The 18,830-nt window shown below is 48.4% G+C and overlaps 2 protein-coding genes across 5 annotated transcripts in view; one reads left to right on the forward strand and one right to left on the reverse strand.

Annotated features, from left to right (window-relative positions):
• LOC149351808 (procollagen galactosyltransferase 1-A-like) overlaps positions 1 to 18,830 on the forward strand; it is a 294,955-nt gene that overhangs the window by 217,721 nt on the left and 58,404 nt on the right. The window lies entirely within an intron of this gene.
• LOC149351809 (uncharacterized) lies at positions 11,798 to 12,811 on the reverse strand. Its single transcript, XM_089577089.1, has one exon. The coding sequence runs from the start codon at positions 12,809 to 12,811 to the stop codon at positions 11,798 to 11,800; it is 1,014 nt and encodes a 337-aa protein (XP_089433215.1).

Below are 18,830 nucleotides of genomic sequence, written 5' to 3' on the forward strand. Positions count from 1 at the left end.
ATTTGAGTTTCGCTTTCCTGCAGGGTAGCATCTTATGACAGCACTTGGCTGTGTCCTCCTCGCGTGCCCTCTTCCTTGCCAGCATGTTCTGTCTCGCTCTCTCGCCCCTTATGTAGTTTCGTGTTACGCCGGGTGCTTACGTTTCTAACCTTCACGACTGCGGCATCAGCACCGCGGTTTACAGCGATAGCTGTATTAGTTAGCTTCCTTTAAGCCATTTAGGGGCACATCGACAGCTGTAACGCGTTCAAGAGTGAAACCTAGAACACCGCGTTCGCTTTGCCTGCGCCGCCGGGCCTGATACGTGGTCGTCGTGGCCAATTATTGGTAACACAGCACACACACCACGACTTGCAGCGATTTATCATGGCGCGGCGAGCTTCCAAAGCCTTTGGGATTTTCTCTGGGACCCGCGTACATGCACGAGGCGTTTCTTGAACAAGTTATGAAGGTAATTTTTTTTCTGTTTGTTCTTGGTGTCCGTTCACGTCTCCGATGTTAGCCGTGTCAGCTACGCTGAAGCATCAGCTACGCAGAAGTGTCAACTACGCAAACGAGTTCGAAACAGAGAGGCTAAGCCAGGTACCTAAAAGCGCTCGAAACAAACAGACCAAAGCCAAGTAGCTGAACATGCTCGATTAGAGAGGCGAATCCAAGTAGCTAAACGTGCGTGAAACAGGAAACCAAAGCCAAGTAGCTATTTGTGTGTCAGGTTGGCTCGTCGCGTGCATAAAATTTCTGTAAATACGCTTGTGCCAGCGCTACCTGCATGCATGCGCCAGACCACCTTATTTACCGTAAACGCCACTAATTCCCACCAGCTTTCGCTGATTAACGCGATAAGCCGGTAAGCTTAGCTCTAATTTTTTTTAAAAGTCATAAATGCATCGACAAAGTTTCGTTTTGCTTGTGCTTCGAAGATCTGTTTGTCTGTCTGGTGTGTGGCCGCACCCCGAACGCGTGCCGGGAACTCAGAACAGTGTCAGTGTTTTGCATCGAAAAGCTGTGAAGGCTAAGCCCTGTGGAAATCGTGGCGCTTTCGTCCGCATGCGACACAGTTCAAAATTTGAGATAAAAGCACATGATCTTGTGTCGGTTTTTATCGACCCAATGCTCATTTCACGATCGTCCGTTGCTTCTCGAGCTCCCGATCACGCGTGTGGTTCAGGCGCTTGACGAGCGAAGACAGTCGTCTGTACGGCGACCGCCTAACGACGACAGCGGCGGCTGTCGGTGACATTTTCCAGTGCGGCATAAATGGCTCGTAGTTTTCAGTGTAGCAGTTCCACTCGAAGGCTGTCCTCTGCATTCGCACCGGGCAGCTGAGGAGGTGGAACGGAACTGTGTTTTCTCGAGGGCGTCAAGTATTGCGGTGAATTACAGAAAGCGGTAAGCACTAGATTTTGCTGTGGCCACAGCTGAGAATAATTGATAGCGTCACTGCATGTCGAATCTCGCAGCAAAAAAGAGCCGTCACGAGCTTTTCTCTTGCCCAATACAGAGAACGTTTGCGCAATCATTCATCTAAACAGTAAACAACTGAGAATAACGGCCTTCCTGCAGTGGCGTTTTAATTGTGGAAAATTTGAGGAAACTCAGATACGTTAAAATCCTGTGCAGTATTTTAAGTTTTTGTTCCCCTCGGTACTGAAACATTGCTTTGTCCGATTAATGAATTTGTTTTTTTTTCGTCTTTGCTCGTTGAACTCAGTTGTTATCGGCTCTTATATCCTACGTTGTATCTCAACGCGTCATAAAAATTCACATACGTTAAGTGAGTATGATTTTCATACTGACTGCTTTAAAAATTCCTTTTTTCCCACTAGCATTTCGAGAATGGAACAGCCTTGATCCATCCATTACTAACAGTTCATCATTGACAAAATTTAATATTGCAGTTGAGAGTATGTCGTGTTATTAGGTAGTCATTCCTGGTTGCTTGCGTTCTGTTATTATTATACCCATGGTTATTTGTTTTTTTTTATGTGGAAGCTTTTTGTCTCAAACTATGCAGCGTTACATAAACTAAATACCTATACTATGCTAATGCCTTTGCAGTGTACGCTTATAAAATCTTTACTGTTTACTTATTGTCTGCATATTATAACAACTACCATTGTTTCAACATTTGTTATTCTTTGTATAATACTACCGACATTAGCCTTATTTTATGTGTTATTTGATTGTTTCCGTCACAGCTCTGTTGTATTTTCGTTTTACCGTTTGTTGTTTTTCTTAACATGCTGACCAGTTGAATGTTCCGATTGTGCTTGACCGCGTCCTGTTAACCTTACTAAGCCCTGCTGCCACAATCCCAATTGGGATTAGCAGTATGTACAAATAAATAAATAAAAAATAAATAAATAAATAAATAAATAAAAAATACCTTCAAACAACCATGCCCTTGTGGAAACTAGTATGCGGTTTGCGAAGTCTGTAAAGCCTCTATATATATTTTTAATTTGAATTGTTTCTCTGCGTTTAGTTGTTCTTGGTATACTGTGCTTTGGTTTAGTGTCGGGTACATACTTTTTATTTTTGTGTCTAATAGTGAACGGTCATTACAAGGTTGATTTTGCTAACATCATATCTTTCTCATCTGGGTATGCAATAACGCAGCGTCATAATCTAACAATAACCCCTTTTCGCGCAAATAATAACACCTTTAAATACTCATTTCTTTCAAGAATTGTTAGTGATTGGAATGCACTCACAAGTGATGGAGTACTTCAGCCATCCTTGAAAGTATTTGAATGCCATTTGTAGTTATCTGTCTGTAAGCGAGTCATAATATGTTTTAGTGTGATTGTTGTTTCTGGTGACCGGTTACTGTGTTGCTGGTTGCATCGTTCAAACATGTCGCCCTTTTCATTTAGTACCCCCTTTTCGTCCTTGTATTTTTATCTTTTTCGATGTATTCCCACCCTGCCAAAAGCCCTCCATGGGATTGCAGTATAAATAAATAAATAAATAAATAAATAAATAAATAAATAAATAAATAAATAAATAAATAAATAAACAAATAAATAAATAAATAAATAAATAAATAAATAAATAAATAAATAAATAAATAAATAAATAAATAAATAAAATAATTGTTACTAATATTGACGTATAAAGTGTCTTGCGTAGAGGTCTTTGAGGTTGGGAAAATAAATAAATCTTTCGAGACACTAAAAACAGAGTAAAATAAACCGGACAGCCGCGTCTTCGAAGTACGTGTTAGCCAGAAAACCCTCAGAAAACCCTGGGTAGAGAAGCGTGCTCACGTTGCGTTCTGCTGCAGGAGCGGAGCGAACGTTCCAATTTCGGCAGTCTCTCTCCTAACAACGGCAAGGCCTGTGTCGTGCTTAAGCGGAGGAGAACGTAGCAGGCGACACCCGCAGTGGTTGTGGGCTTTGTGCGCACGCAAGTGCCCTCGCCTGTATCACGTCCGAACCTTGTCTTGCGGCTCCGACCGACTGATGTCCTGTCGATGCCCACGGGATATAGTTAAAAATTTGGGACGCTCTACGCGCAAGCGGAAACCGCCACGCCGGTGCTTGCGCGAGGGAATGCGGGTTGTTTATACTCGAGACTCGAGCCGCGATCCCTTAGAACAGCTCAAATAAACCTTTGCTTCGGCTGGTCCTCGCGCGCACGAGCGTATAGCTGTCCAAATGATTATTCAGGATAGTTCACTAAGTAGCCTGTGTCACGTGCGATCCATTCGTGACGCGGTGCACGAGCGCTTGAGTGGTTTGTGCGCCGACTATTGGGTGGCAACTACGGGGAACCGAGAGCTCCTCACTGTATCAATATTTTAGATGCCTGTGAGACCTGCTTGCGATGATATAGTACGACCATTCAAATGCACTGCCCGCTGACGCAATCAATATTGCTTTCTGTCTACTCGCGTTGAGTGATGCTTGGAGCTCAGGAAATGACACGCGGTCTGCCGCTGCGGTCGATAGCTGCAGGAAATTAGCTACGAAGCGATCGAAGTCGCCAACCATGGGAGCTTCCGCCTCCAAGCAACGAGAAGTAGAAGGAGGATAGGGTTGAGGAGGAGGGGCTACGCCTGTTAGTACAGGTAGGCGCCTTCAAAGGAACGGACTGGAGTGGTGTTATAGGTGACGACATATGTAGCGCTCGCAACGCAAGGACGGAACGACGAAGACACCGCATGCGCTCCGTCGTTCTGTCCATGTGTTACGCGTGCAACATTTGCTGTCGGGAACGACCGACTTTCCCAAACACCTACACTGATCATGTTCTGTATAGATGTATGCTTCGGCTGTCACGTTCGATTAAAAGTTTCTCTTTCATGACGTATTCTCGTTTAGGATATTTTCACTGTGAAAAATATCACCGGCTAGAAAGTTTACGGGCTGTCCCTCATAGCTACGAGTTGAAGTTCTTTTTGAGCTTGCTAGCGTGGCTGCTATTGAGTTGCAGTGTCTGAAAACTTTCACTGTTTCTTCCCTGCGCATGGAACAAGTCGTCCGGGGGTTTAACGATTTCGCGCTTCATTTTACAGTCTGGGTCAATTGTTAACCCATAGTGACAAACAGAGCAGAAATGAAGACGCGGACAAAACAAAAACAACCAGTGGAACGTACGCAGCGGTACATGATTTCAAGAAGATTTTTGTTCAGTGCGGGGCGCATGCACCCAAAGCGTTTGTCTCACGCGGAAGTCATGGAAGCGCCTGAAACAGTCGCGGCGCTCTCACGCAAGAGTGGGAAGACCAGGATGAGATAAAATGTAAGGAAAAAGGCAAAAGTTCAGGAAACGAATAAACCATACTCGGAGAAAAAAGACGACCAACACAAACAGGCTGATTTCGATGCCCATTTAATCCTTCCTCGACGCCGTTAAATCCACTCCGCTAGACTTAAATAGCTTGGATGATTCAGCTCATTGCGAGCTGGCGTTCGCTGCAACCGCACGCGGAATTTCCGTGTCCGGTATAATCGCTGAGGTGGACTTAGCAGCACTTCCGCCGGTCACAGCGGATTCGCCAAACAACGGCGCGCATCCACAATTGGCATAGGAACGCATTTAACGGGCTAAGACCACCTCGGAGGTTATACCGACAGAGGAAATTTAGCTCGGGGGTGCCGTGAGCACGCCATCAGCTGAACTATTCAACGAAGAGCAAAACTAATAAACTGAGCGCAGCGGATTCATTGGCGTGGCGACGAGATTAAATGGGCATGCAAATCAGTGTGCACCTGCTTCTGTCGTCTCTCCTCTGCCGGGCGGGGTACTCTTCTTTCTACTTTATCTTCTTTCTGTGGCAGTTTAACTTTCATTGTGCTTGTGTCATGGCTACATCGGGAGCTTTGTTGGACTAGCAGAGGACCGCCTGTTTTTGTGCTTATGTATGTTTGGCGTAAGTAGAAATGTTTTTGGAAGCAGTCGCTGCGCTGGGGTCGCTGTTCTGCCTACGTCGTCTTAATATCTGCCCTGTTTGTTGCTGCTACTAGCACGTATTGAAACTTGCATTGAAACCATTCGCCCTCTGCAGCACTTGCTGAGTGAGCAAGGAATAGTTAGGCGCATTTGCTTGTCAGTGCTGGCCGATTATTTAGAGTACGTATGGAGAGAGAGAGAGAGAAAGAGAGAGGCAGGGAAGTGAACCAGAGGGCTGTTCCGGTTGACTGCCTGTACTGGGGGAAAGGTACGAGACGTAGAGTGGAAACTGGCTGGTATGGCGTAAGACGTAAGGGCGTCGGGTAAGGATGAGCGCGCAGCCAGTTCGTAACCTGTCGGGCAAGCACGACGCCCTCAGAAACCGAAAGAGTGCTTCGCAGGCCTTTAGGGCTGGCGGTCGATGTGACCTTCGTCAGAGGATTTTTCCCTCCGTCAGCGGGCGTGCATTCAGGCTGTATAAAACGTGAATGACGGTCTAAAGCACAACAAACGGATAAACAGAGAACATTCGAAACAGAGAGGGTCGGTTGTCTCATCGCAGCCACACGTGCCTCAGGCAAGACTGTCGGTCACGCCAGTGAGAGATGAATATCAAGCAATGCATATGTAGAATGACGGTAAACTGTTGTGCTCTCATGCGACACCTTGGTAACGTATGTAGCCCTTCGCTGACCTTTCTCATGGCTGTTATTGTCGTAAGTAATAAGCGGAGACGGCGGGCGCAGCTGTCAGGATTTATTTTCTTTTAGATGTGCACGCTCCGATTTGGTGCATTGTAGTAAGTCGATAGCGCTGCCGGTCATTGCGCGTTCAGTAGGATGATCAGAGCAGACCGATATGCTATTCGCACATAGCGAAAAGCGGATGGGCAGCCTGAAAGAGAGGTGATTCGTGCAGTGCTATGTGAAATATATGGTCGGTGTGTGCCGTGTGCTGCATGAGAACGGGAATCTGTCGCGGTGTGTGTTTGCGTTCCTCCGGCCTTGATCTTGACGACCGTGAGTTTCGAGCGGTGCTTCCTGTCGTATATGGGTTGATGGCGCATCTCTTGGAAAGTAACGAGCTTTGCTTGTTGGGCCTGCTGGGTGTCGTCCGCTCCCCTCAGTCGGTCCGGTGGTCCAATTTCCGGCAAGCTTTCCCAACACACCAGCTGCGCCTGGCTGCGACATGGATCGTTTTGATATCTGAGCTCATCCGCTTCGCTGCATTTTGCCTCACAACGCATGTAATGGCTCAACTCAGCGCTGTTTTAGTCTTTAAACGTTAAAAACAGCGGTTATAGTCCCTGTTTCCAGTGGTTTTAAAGGTTCTTTGCGCTGGTCCAGCAAAATCAGAGAAGACCAACCAACCGAACAGTTCATTTCTTGTACAATCGGCTTCTTTGATCGGTCATCGTTGTCCCTTCCCAAGCAGTGGCTTTACCAGCAGCTGCTTCCTGCACGGTTAGAAACTCTGGTTTCTGTTCAGCGCTTCTGTCCATGTCGTCCTCTTTTTTGTCCACTCCGTTGTGTTCTTTGTTAAAAGGTCATGAAATAAACGTACTGTCACTAGCGCGCAATTCCTTTCGATATGCAGTCCTTATTCGTTTCTTATTTTTATTTATTAAGTCACGCTTATTACATTTCATAGCTTTCTTTAATGACAAATATTAGGACGATTTGCAAACGAGGCCTGACCTCGTTATGCGGCTTAGCGAGTGAAAATTTTTCGCTCTTTCGGTACTCCGGGATTCTCAAGTTTAACGTTTATTTTTCCTTTGCCTTCCGTAAAGCCTGTATTGTTAAAAGGTGAACTGGACCCGGAACAGAGGTGTTTTAATGAATGTTTACCAGAGTCGTATGTTTTAGCGGAACTTTTACTCTGGGTTCTCCGCTCTGGCCTAATCATTTCCGCCGAATTTCGTGTCTGTGCAGTATTTTGTGTCTGCTGAAATGTATATTTTTTTGTAGTCGTTTCGTGACCTCTGTGCGGGCTAGTTCTATGTGGGGCAGTGTATTTGACCTGCCAGGAACGTTATCCTTTCGTTGTTTTCCGGGACTCGCTTACTGCAAAAAAAAAAAAAAAAAAACGACATTTACACTTGTTGCTTAAACCACGAAATTCACCCAGAGCTAGCCTAAATGTTGCAATTGTTTTTTGTTTAATATCTGCCCCTTTTATTCTTTTCCTAATCCCTTCCTTTGTGACCCAGTCTAGGTGCCCATCCTCTGTAACGCTGCTACCGCGCCTTTCCTTATAACGCATATACACACAGATACGCACCCCTTGTGGCTTTGGCAAAGCGGGGACGCTCGCGGCTCAAGCTACGCAGCGTGGTGCAAACGTTGTCTATTTTTGCTCATGAAATTTGTGAGCAGTATGTGAGCTTGCGCTTAGGCTTGACCTTCTCACAAGTATCACTCCGTCACGAGGAGCTGGAATACAGAAAAGTCGGCGCTCGAGCAAGGTAGCTAACCATTTGGCCGGCTGTACAGCGCCGTCGCCTGTGGTTACTCAGGTAGCCATTCGACGTATTTACGTCAGTTTTGCTGGTAATGCTTGTGACGTCATCCATGCGTCACACACAGCACTGCCGGCTGCTGTGCGCTGACTTACTGTTCGTTGTGGTGTGAAGATTAGCTTACTTTGAATTGGGAAATAGAAAAACAAGCGAGTTGCTGTGAGGAAGAAAGGGAATGTAAGAATGGTTTGGTTTATTGGGGTTTAACGTCCCGAAGCGACTCAGGCTATGAGGGACGCCGTAGTGGAGGGCTCCGGAAATTTCGACCACCTGGGATTCTTTAACGTGCACTGCCATCGCACAGTACACGGGCCTCTAGAATTTCGCCTCCATCGAAATTCAGCCGCCGCGGCCGGGATCGAACCTGCGTCTTTCGGGTCAGCAGCCGAGCGCCGAACCACTGAGCCACCGCGGCGGAATTTTACGAATGATAACGCTCTTGTTAAATAGAGTGGTTCAACAAGCTTCTGTAGCAGCCATTTAAGCTGAACTGTGCTATAGGCGTTAGAACAGGAGCTAGGACGGCGTGGACTGCCGTGTCAGAACCCGCTGTTACACTTCAAACTGCGTTTCTGCACCAAAAAAGGAACACAGCTTGCCCGTACCCATCCTGCATGTGCATTTGGAACTAAAGGCGAACGGCGGCGGCTGTGCGTTTCGGCTTGGGCGTGCGGGAGAAATGGCGCCAGGAGCGCCCGCAGCTAGAGCAGCGCGCTGCCCCGGCTGCGGAGCTGGATACGAGGGACAACGGCGACGCCCCGAAACGCAGGAACGGGCGCCAAAGGGCTGCGCTCTAATATAGACGCCTGTTCCCTTGCAGGGCATGGGTAACACTGAGTTTAACGCCTTGAAACGCTTGTGAAAGGAAGGAAAGAATGGACAGAAGAAAAAAAAAGAGAGAGAGAGAAAGCGTACGAACGAACAGCAGAACGAGGAACGCGCGTTGTCGACGTCGCGGCGTCGGCATCGTGTGTTAGCGTTGGTTGGCCGCTCGGTTTCGTTTTTGCACAGGGGCCCTCGCGTTAGACGCCGTGTAAAATGTCGTGGGCCAAGTAGGAAAGGCGACTTGGCTGACCTAGTTTTCTAGCTTTTCGTTGTACGCGAACATAACTTTCTCGATCTTTCGCCGAATTTTCAGACGCCGGTATTTCAAAATGTTTACGAGTCAAACTCCGGCACCAGAAGGAAACCCTAAGCAAGAAGTACTCACACTCTTTCGACAGAATGCCGTGGTACGTGAAATTAGGTGCAGTTGGTTTTTATGTGGTACACTTAAGTGTAAGATATGTTCTAATTTCGTGCTTTTTTCGAGCTTATGCAGATTGAAATGAAAAAAATAAGGGACGAAATGCGTCGGCTTCTCGAGATGTATTATAATCTATTTTGTGAACAATTTGTTGCGTGAAAGCGAATGGATGCTTAACACGTGGCATAGCTTCATCTTTAATACTGCTTCTGTAATGCTTTTTTGCGGTTTTACCTTTCTTTTTTGCTGGATACTGAGTGGTATGGAGTAAAACTGTCGCGTTGCTGCGTTGCTGTGGCGCCGAAGCCTTGACGTTCGGATTCGCTTGCAGCCTCCTCTCAGAAGACACCCGTATGGCGTGTGCGATTTGGCCCCTCCGTAGAGTCGCATTCGTCATTTTGTTCTCATGTTTGTTTCACCAGTGCTGAAAATAGTCTCGATGTGTGGCGTGCTTTAAACTAGCCGCTTCTCTTCGGTCATAAATTCTATCACTTCTCATCATAGGCCGCCGCTATGGTCAGCTGTGGTCAACAGCGGCACAGCCGAGTCGTTTTGAAGTTGGGGACCTGCAGATTAGCCTAGCTCTGCGAACTTGAGTTGAGGCCATTATTGGTTGCTGGACATTTCGAAGATGCCGCCTGACCGGACCTCAATCTGTAATGCCCAGATAGAGTTAGTTTAGACGAACCAGATTTGGAGGTTGTGGTGGTGTGGTGGGTATACACGGTCGGTCGCTTTACGATTTCTCATAGGCACCGAGAGCGGTACCGCTGGCGGCGAAGGATGATTCGCGGCCTGTATCGGAATGTCTGTCTCGACGTGGTGCCCTTCGCGTGTCATGTGCTCACGAAATAGCTAGACTGTGGTGGGGAGCCTGAGCCATCCAAGCAAGCCAGCACTCTCACGTGTGTAAATACTTCTTCGTTATAAGCTGCGTGACACGGAGTTTTAGCCGTTTGAGTTGGAAATTAAGAACACCGCAGTGACTCAGAATATGTTTTGTATCACTTGGTAGAAAACGAGCACGCACTTGTTTTAGTGGCGACTTGCGAACTTAAAAATTATTATGGCCTTTAATTATTAGGCGACGATAATACATTAGCAAGAGGTCTTCTCGTTACTTTTAATTTCTTCTCTAATACTTATCTTCTCATTATATATATATATATATATATTTATACGCACACAAAAAAATTCAGGGGGCACTTTGACTGTCTAAAGTGGGTAGAGGCGGAAGCGTTTTCCGCACCACCTTCGCTGTTTCTGTGGCACTGGTGGCGTCACATATCTTTGAGTACTAATTACTAAGTGATGGCAAATCACTAATTAATTGTTAATTACTGTTTAATGCCTGAATACTAATTAACTGCTAATTAATGACGCTTAAGCTTCGCCTTTAGGAGTGGAACGCGACAGCGCGTTGTAGCGCTGCCAGGGAGTCCACGGAACGCCACCACCCGTCCGGCGCGATGCCTTGCCCTTTGAACGCAACGCTTTTTAAGGAAAGGAAATGGCGCAGTAATTCTCTGTCATCTCGGTGGACACCTGAACCGCACCGTAGAGAAAGGGAGGTGGGAGTGAAAGAAGATAGATAAAGAGGAGCCGGAATGAAGAAAATGAAAATTGTATTTGAGGAAAGGAAATTACGCAGTAACTGTCTCACATATCTCGGTGGACACCCGTCAAAATTCAGGGAGGAACTTTTTTGACCCAAAGTGTGGTCAGTGATGTGTGGTTAAGATGTTATGCTTCTCCCCTAAGAGTGGAACGCGACAGCGTCTTGCAACGCTGCCAAGGAGTCCATAGAACGCCATCGCCCATTCGGTTGTACGCCTCACTCGTCGGTAAATTGGTTTTTGAGGAAAGGAAATGTATCTGTCTCTCATATCTCGGTGGACACCTAAACCTCGCCGGAAGGGAAGGGAGGAGGATGGCAGTATGTGAAGACACCGTATTCACTAGACGCGCCTTTGTTCATTCCAAACCATCGAGCTGGCATGGCGGAGTGGATAGCGTGCTCGTCTTTCACGCCGAAGACCGGGGTTCGATTCCTGAGCTCGATTTCTTAATCGCTTTTATTTATTTATATGGCCTGACTAGTAAAGCTAATTAGGCTAATTGGGTAATTAAGCAATTATCTAAGCTCAGTCCCACTTACTTGGAGCATCACTATACGATCCCTTCAATTGGTTGTATGGTTACTAGCCAAGGTGCAATTGGCCCCGTTTGAAATTCGCGCACTGTGACGTCACGACTGTTTCCACCAATTGAAAAGCGTGACATTTTCTGTCGACAACTGCTGCTGACAACGATGAGACATTAAAGGCTTCCGCCTTAATATTGTTGCGGAAATAAACGCCCAGGGCACGGCGTACGCCGACCAAGTGCCCTGCGCGGAAGAAGATGAGGCGCGGGGAGCGCGCGCAGACAAGGATAGAATGAAGATTTATACTCTTAAAAAAGAAGAAGAAACAAGTCTGCATGTGTCACACACACCAGTGAGCCCTTCGCGCCCGCTGCACAAGCATCGAGTGCTCCCATTGAATGCAGCGGTGTCAGGGCGCCTTTCTTCCGCGGCTGTCGTAGAGGCCCCAGGGTGTGTAACGGGCACCTTCGAGGGGAGGGAGGCAGCGTCACACACCATTGAGTCCGTTGCTCAAGACTTTCTTGAGCAACTCCATGAAGACGGTGCGCTCCTGCAGCTCGGAATGCAGCCTCAGCTCACGCTCTTGGCGTTCGACCTCGAAACGAGCTTTCTCGAGCGCTAGCTTGTCCTCCTGCAGCCGCAGCCGAGCCTTCTCGAGCTGAACTTCCGCACGGCGAACCTTCAGCTCGCGCTTGCGTACCTGTGCATGCTTGGCCTGACGGGCGAGAAGGAAGGCGACCACCTGCGTGGAGACGTCCACTGCCCTTCCGGCGTCGTGCCTCGCCTCGGCCGCAGTGCTCTCCACCATGGCGGCCGCGGCGGCAGTGCTCTCCTCCGGGGTGACAGCCGCCGCAGCCGCTGCTGCAGCCGCCTTGATCTCCTCGATGAGCACCTCGTCCTCGGTAAGCCGCGGACGCTTAGGGCAGTGCTCCGGGCTGTCGTCCTTGTCCGGCTCACTCCTCGGCTCGAGGCTGTCGGCAGCCGAGGGATCGGGCGTGGAGTCCTCCTGGAGGATGATCCGTGTCTTGTGCAGGTCGAAATCGTCCTCCTCCTCGTCGGGCGCACCAGTCGCAGCAGCCGCTGGCACGTTGTTCACCAGACCACCGCCTATACGCGAGCTGTAGCCGCCGGCGCCGCTCTCGTACTGCTGCAGAACCTGCTGCAGCAGCTGCTCCTTGACGGCGAACTCGTCCTCGGTGCAGAAGCGCTGCAGGCTGGCCGAGTGCCCCTTGATGAACTGGTCCAACATAAGGATGGTGCGCTCACGGCAACGCCTCGGGCTGATGGACAGCACGTTCTCGAGATTGCGCGATATTGATCCCCACGCAGTCGTCGGAGGACTGTCCTTGAAAGGGTTCAGGCTTACCACTTCCCGTAGAAGCTGTATGTCCTGCGGGCCTGAGAACCGTATCGGACGCTTCCGGTTGTACGCCGACTCGTCGTTATTCTTTCGGCTCGTCGGCGTCTCTGGTGCGCCGCAGGTCTTGTCCGCAGAATCCATGGGAGCGGCTCAGAGGGTAGTGAACAGAAGGCTCAGTCTGCGCGCGTTCGCTCCTCCGCGTGCTCCCCGCGCTTCATCTTCTTCCGCGTAGGGCACTTGGTCGGCGTACGCCGTGCCCTGGGCGTTTACTCCCGTAACAATGTGGGCGTGTTCAGGTAAGAACGGCAATCGAGGTCCCATGACCATTTTTTTTTTGTTTTCAATGAAATTTTTATATGTGATGGGCAAATGTGTCCACACAAAGGAATGAACTTTAGTTTTGCAAGAAACTTCGTAGCTTTCTCGGAGAAAAATCGCATGCCACCAGAGGTGGATAGTGTCGTTTTTGGCACTTCGCAAGTTGCAAGTTTGAAGCCTCATTACATGCACAATAAATTTTTTGCGCACATCAGCATTTTTTCAGGAACTCTTTGCAACTTGTACAATACTAAAAAAATTGAAAAAATGTTTTCTTGAATTCTCAATCTTCTGCGTAAAAAAATTGCGAACTTCGCTTCTGCAGCTATGTGGTGCAAAAAAGCCACTTTTCAGGGCAGCCTTAGGGCAAGATGCCGAAAGATCTCCCCACTTAATATTTTTGTCAGTATTTTTCAGTTACTTTTACTTACCTCAGGCAAGTTCTGTAGCTGTAGACTTGACAGATATTTTTCAATATGGCCTCAAATTTGCCCGAAGTTCGAAAATGTCAAAAAGGTGACAACTTTGACGTGGACTTAAAAAAAATATCATCATCGAATTTTCTTAAAATTTGCCTGGATAATCCTCAATACTTGATAATTTTAAGGCACCTGAAAAGTGTTGCATTATATTAAATAACAAAAATAAAGACAAAACTGAGTTTAATCTTTTTGTTATCCAGAATTGCTTATTACTGCCTCTTAGAATTAGTAGCTGTGCCTCTTAGAATTAGTAGCGTCACGTCACAGTGCGCGAATTTCAAACGAGGCCAATAGTACTTTGGCTAGTAACCATGCAACCAATTGAAGGGATCGTATAGTGATGCTCGAAGTAAGCGGGACTGAGCTTAGTTAATTTCTTAATTACCCAATTAGCCGAATTAACTTTTCTAGTCAGGCCATATCAATAAATAAAAACCAGTAGGAAATTGGTCAAGCTCGGGAATCGAACCCCGGTCTTCGGAGTGCGAGACGAGCATGCTATCCACTCCGCGATGCCAGCTCGACGGTTTGGAGTGAACAAAGGCGCATCTAGTGAGTATGGTGTCTTCGCTCACTCTCATCCTCCTCCCTTCCCTTCCGGCGAGGTTTAGGTGTCCACCGAGATTTGAGAGACAGATACATTTCCTTTCCTCAAAAACCAATTTACCGACGAGCGCGTAGAATCGAATGGGCGATGGCGTTCTATGGTGGACTCCCTGGCAGCGCTACAACACGCTGTCGCGTTCCACTCCTAAAGGCGAAGCTTAAGTGTCATTAATTAGCAATTAATTAGTATGCATGCATTAATCAGTCATTAACCATTAATTAGTGTTTTGTCAATTAGTACTCAATTATATGTGACGCCACCAGTGTCACTGAAGCAGTCAAAGTTGTGCGGAAAACGCACTTTGGACAGTCAAAGTGCCCCCTGAATTTTTCGTCTCTGGTTAGGGCAGAGTTAGGAAAGTCCGGCTCATTTTGAATCAAATTTAACAATTCTTGACAGCGCAAAACTCTTAAGTTTTTTTCTGATCCTCCGTCAACGCTTTCGGCACAAGCTTCCTGCAGACCTTGCGTATTTGCAGCTCCTCGGTCACTGTCGCATGTACCGCAAATGTGGGCATGTGTAGGGTGTCAGAAATTTGCTGGATGCTCATTTTATGGTCGGAAGGGAAAACTTCGCGCACACGAATCACGCTTTCGTTGGTTCTGGCCGTTGTTGGGCGTCCAGAACGGGGTTCGTCGGCGACCTCCTCCCGGCCCTCCTTGAACTCCTTGTGCCATCTTTCGGCTGTGACTTTGAAAAGCAGTTCTCCTTGAAGGTCTCTTGAAGCATCTGGAATGTTTCGGTTGCACTCTTTTTAAGCTTCACGCAAAACTTGAAAGCGTGTCGCTGTTCAAGCGAACGCTCCATCGCACCATGTTATCCGCTCACACTGCTCGGAGTAAACTGGCGACCGGCTGCGTTGGCAGGGCAGAATCCTCGCCACATTTCCCGACCGGTTTTATCGCGCTGCCATGGATAGTGGCGTCATAATAAAATCATGCGCATTACTTTCATAATTGACCCTGTATATATTGCTTCTCGTCAGTTTTGCAGTAATTTTTTTGGATGTTCTTCTCGTGCCAGCCAGCCACCTTCCGGCCTTTCCCTCCTCATCCCTAAAGTGGAAAGGGGATCTTCGTCCCTCCTTTTTACCCCCTGCCACCTGCCCTTCCCTGTGCCAACCGTCGCAGGTGACAAGTGGACACAACACTACGCCGGCGGACGCCGGACGCTTTTTCTTCACAATGGGACTTCTGATTCTAACGCATTAAAATGAGCAGTGCTTCTCGCAGGTGCACTGTACTGCGCAATATTATTACCTTTAGGGACACGTGTCTAGGCTTTCGCAGCCTGCCACCTCTTGCTGCGGTATAGCTCAGTGAGTGTGGCGTTCTGCTGCTGAATGTCCATGTGATCGTGGGTTCAAGCCCGGCTTGGGCAGCGTTTTTTGAACGGAATCGGTATGAACGATGGGCAGTGAGGTCCGCTGTCCTCAGTCGCATTCGCTAATACTCTGCACATCGAGCGCGAGAAACAGAGGCTAAGCGGCGCCAGCTGGAGGAGCGTGCGTATCGAGCATTGTATTTCACTGAACACCAGGTAATGCTATGCGTCTTGGAACTAGCGCTAATGGTACGCACCTTCTGTGAAGAAATAAAGAGCCACACAAGTATTAGAAATATACAGTTACTGCGCGTGTTGTGTCCGATATATATACACGAACAGTACTCACACTATATTGGTAAACACAATATAGAAACACCTTCTGGCGCTTGCCAGCGCATTCATTCGTATACGGGGGGCCAGAAACCATAGTAGGTTTTTTTTTTTCGGCCTTCGGAGCACGACGGTGTCAGCTTGGCCAGCAGTTCTTATAATCTCACTCCGCAAGGTTCTGATTTTTTCACTCCGCGATCATAGACAAACTCATGCCCTTATGTCGCATTCCAAATATGTGTCTGTAATTGCAGAAGCTGTTGATGTGCAGAAAAATTCCGGGTCATTAATGAAACTGAATCGCTGTTGACTGCGCTCTAGTTGGTAGCCTGTTGGTATTTTATAAGTGCAAGAACTCGGCGCCGATGACTGCTGGATGTTGGCTAAGGCTGAGTTTCTGCACTTAAAGGCGTTGTGTACGTGTTATTTGCAATAACAGCAGCAATTCGAAGCTGCTTGCAAAAATGCGAGTAATATGCTCGCATACAATCTAGTGCTCAGGGTGTCCTTGTAATGATAGTGAGCTCGCACAGTTTCGTCGCGTGAATTCTTTGTCACACTTTCTTTTGTCGCGTTTCTGTGCTTGCTCACGAAACTTTTCTGTTCGTGTTGTAATGTGAACCTCGATAAACCGAAGCGAAGTTTCTGTCTCCTGTCGCCTATGTGCCTTTACTTTTCTCAGAACTGAGCCTTCGACTTTAAAGCGAGTTTCTCCCGACTTCCAAACAATAGCGTCTTGTGACACGCCCAGATCAGGATGGACGACTGGGCTCTCCTGTAAGGCTGGACTAAGTGGGAAGAAGGAAAAGTGACTGGAAGAGTAATACACTCGCTTGAGAAAAAAATAACGTTTTGAAATACTTCACGACAACTAGGCAATCTCGCGTAATTTCCTTCTGGCTACTTTGTTTTCGTGGTCCAGCCATCCCTGTTTTTTTTTCTTTACGACACGGCTTGACGCGTGCGACGCCTGCCTCTGTGTTGCAGCGTCTCACTGCATTTTTTTTTTCACGTCTACGCATGCTTAGTGAGAGTGCGTCGCAGTTTTTTTATCGAATTCCTGCATCGTTGGTGCAGATTGCCGGGCTAAACTTGGATGGCGTAATGGCGTCTAAATTGCGAGATTTTCACCCGTAGTTGTTTGCGCTGACCACCGGTCAGTCCCATGGAAGCAGTATAGGACGAGAAGCTCATTTTAGCAAGGAGCCCCCGAAAGTGCCCCTTCGAGACCTGTGAAGTCACGCGCGCCCCTTTGAGATCTGTTAAGTCACTGCGCCTTAACCTTTGCGTCCTAGTTTCAACGGCGTGCGGTATTTTACGTTTAAGGAAGAAGCGCTCAGCTATTGCTGTGTCCATTCGTTCCTTTTATCGTCGATCGTGACCAGACCGGCTGTGGCCACTCGAGCGTGGGCTAAAAGCGGTGAGGTGGTGATGAAAGGCCTTTGTTTTTTTTTTTTTCCGTCGAGGTATTTCTAAAGGGCTGCAAGGGGGTTAGCGCCGTAATGTAGATTTGTGGTGTGGTGTGATGCTCCGTACGACTGTTTGGCTTTATATTCCTGAACATTGCGCGGAGTACCAGTATGGCCTGAGCCGGTGCGAAAAATGCGTGCCGGATTTGATAACTGCCGACAAACAGCGACGTGTTCGTGGACAGTTCTTTGAGGATTTTACGAGCGTATCTTGCTGATCTTTAGCGTCACCGCCTGTGCATTTACTTTGTGGCCTCTGTCTCGGATATATCAGTTTAATCGCATGCCATCGTCAACGTTCGTGCTTTGCGTTTGCGACCAGGTGCCTTGCTTTTGACGCTTACTTTGCTGGGTATGCTGCAGCCAGGCTGATATTCGTTTAGCTCTCGGGATCTTCGAAAGGGGATTACGAGAGCAGGCGAAGTGTCCGTGCACCGAAATTGACTAGATCCGTGAGCTGCTTCGTACAGCGTTTGCTGATGGCACGCTTTAAGGAGTGCGGAATGTTCTCAACTCGTCAGGTATGCTGACTGGTACCCGCGGAGGCTGGGTGCAGGTTCACAGAAGCAGTAGCAGCGCCCTAGAGTGTGCGCCGTCTGCTGTCATATGGCCCGGGTGAAAAAAAAATGACCCGCGATCGTACGATGTGATGCGATAAACCCAGTATTGGCTGTACATTTCGGTTTTGCATTCATCGCCTTCCCGTTGCGCCTTTGAATTTGATGTTGCTGTCGATTTTTTTTGTCTCGCTGCTGCGTGTGGGCTTCTGGTGCGCGGAGGCGTTCTGAAGGGTGTAAGTGGGTGTAGGTGGTTGAAGGGTGGTGGATGCAGGCTAACGCACGCAGGCAGCGACATTTCCGCCAAGTGAGTGCTATTCTGCTGACGCTGTGGAAACAAAAAAAAATGGCTGAGGCTTAACTTGGTTAAGCCTGGAGAATGCGAAGCATCATCGTGTCGCGTAATTTGGAGGCGCACAACCACAGCGACGGCGCGAGGTGGGCCCCCGTTTCTGCACTGTCGTGACGTCATCAAGTCACGTGGTGTGACGTCATGTATCACGTGATTTGGAGGCGCACAACCACAGCGACGGCGCGAGGTAGGCCCCCGTTTCTCCACTGTCGTGACGTCATCGTGTCACGTGGTGTGACGTCATGTATCACGCGATTTGGAGGCGCACAACCACAGCGACGGCGCGAGGTGGGCCCCCGTTTCTCCACTGTCGTGACGTCATCGTGTCACGTGGTGTGACGTCATGTATCACGCGATTTGGAGGCGCACAACCACAGCGACGGCGCGAGGTGGGCCCCCGTTTCTCCACTGACGTTACGTCATCGTGTCACGTGGTGCGGCATCATCGTGTCACGTGATTTGGAGGCGCACAACCACAGCGACGGCGCGAGGTGGGCCCCCGTTTCTCCACTGTCGTGACGTCATCGTGTCACGTGGTGTGACGTCATGTATCACGTGATTTGGAGGCGCACAACCACAGCGACGGCGCGAGGTGGGCTCCCGTTTCTCCACTGTCGTGACGTCATCGTGTCACGTGGTGTGACGTCATGTATCACGTGATTTGGAGGCGCACAACCACAGCGACGGCGCGAAGTGGGCCCCCGTTTCTCTACTGTCGT

Source organism: Amblyomma mixtum, chromosome 3, assembly GCF_055824585.1.
Source record: "Amblyomma mixtum isolate Tamu chromosome 3, ASM5582458v1, whole genome shotgun sequence".
NCBI classification, from domain to species: Eukaryota; Metazoa; Arthropoda; class Arachnida; order Ixodida; family Ixodidae; genus Amblyomma; species Amblyomma mixtum.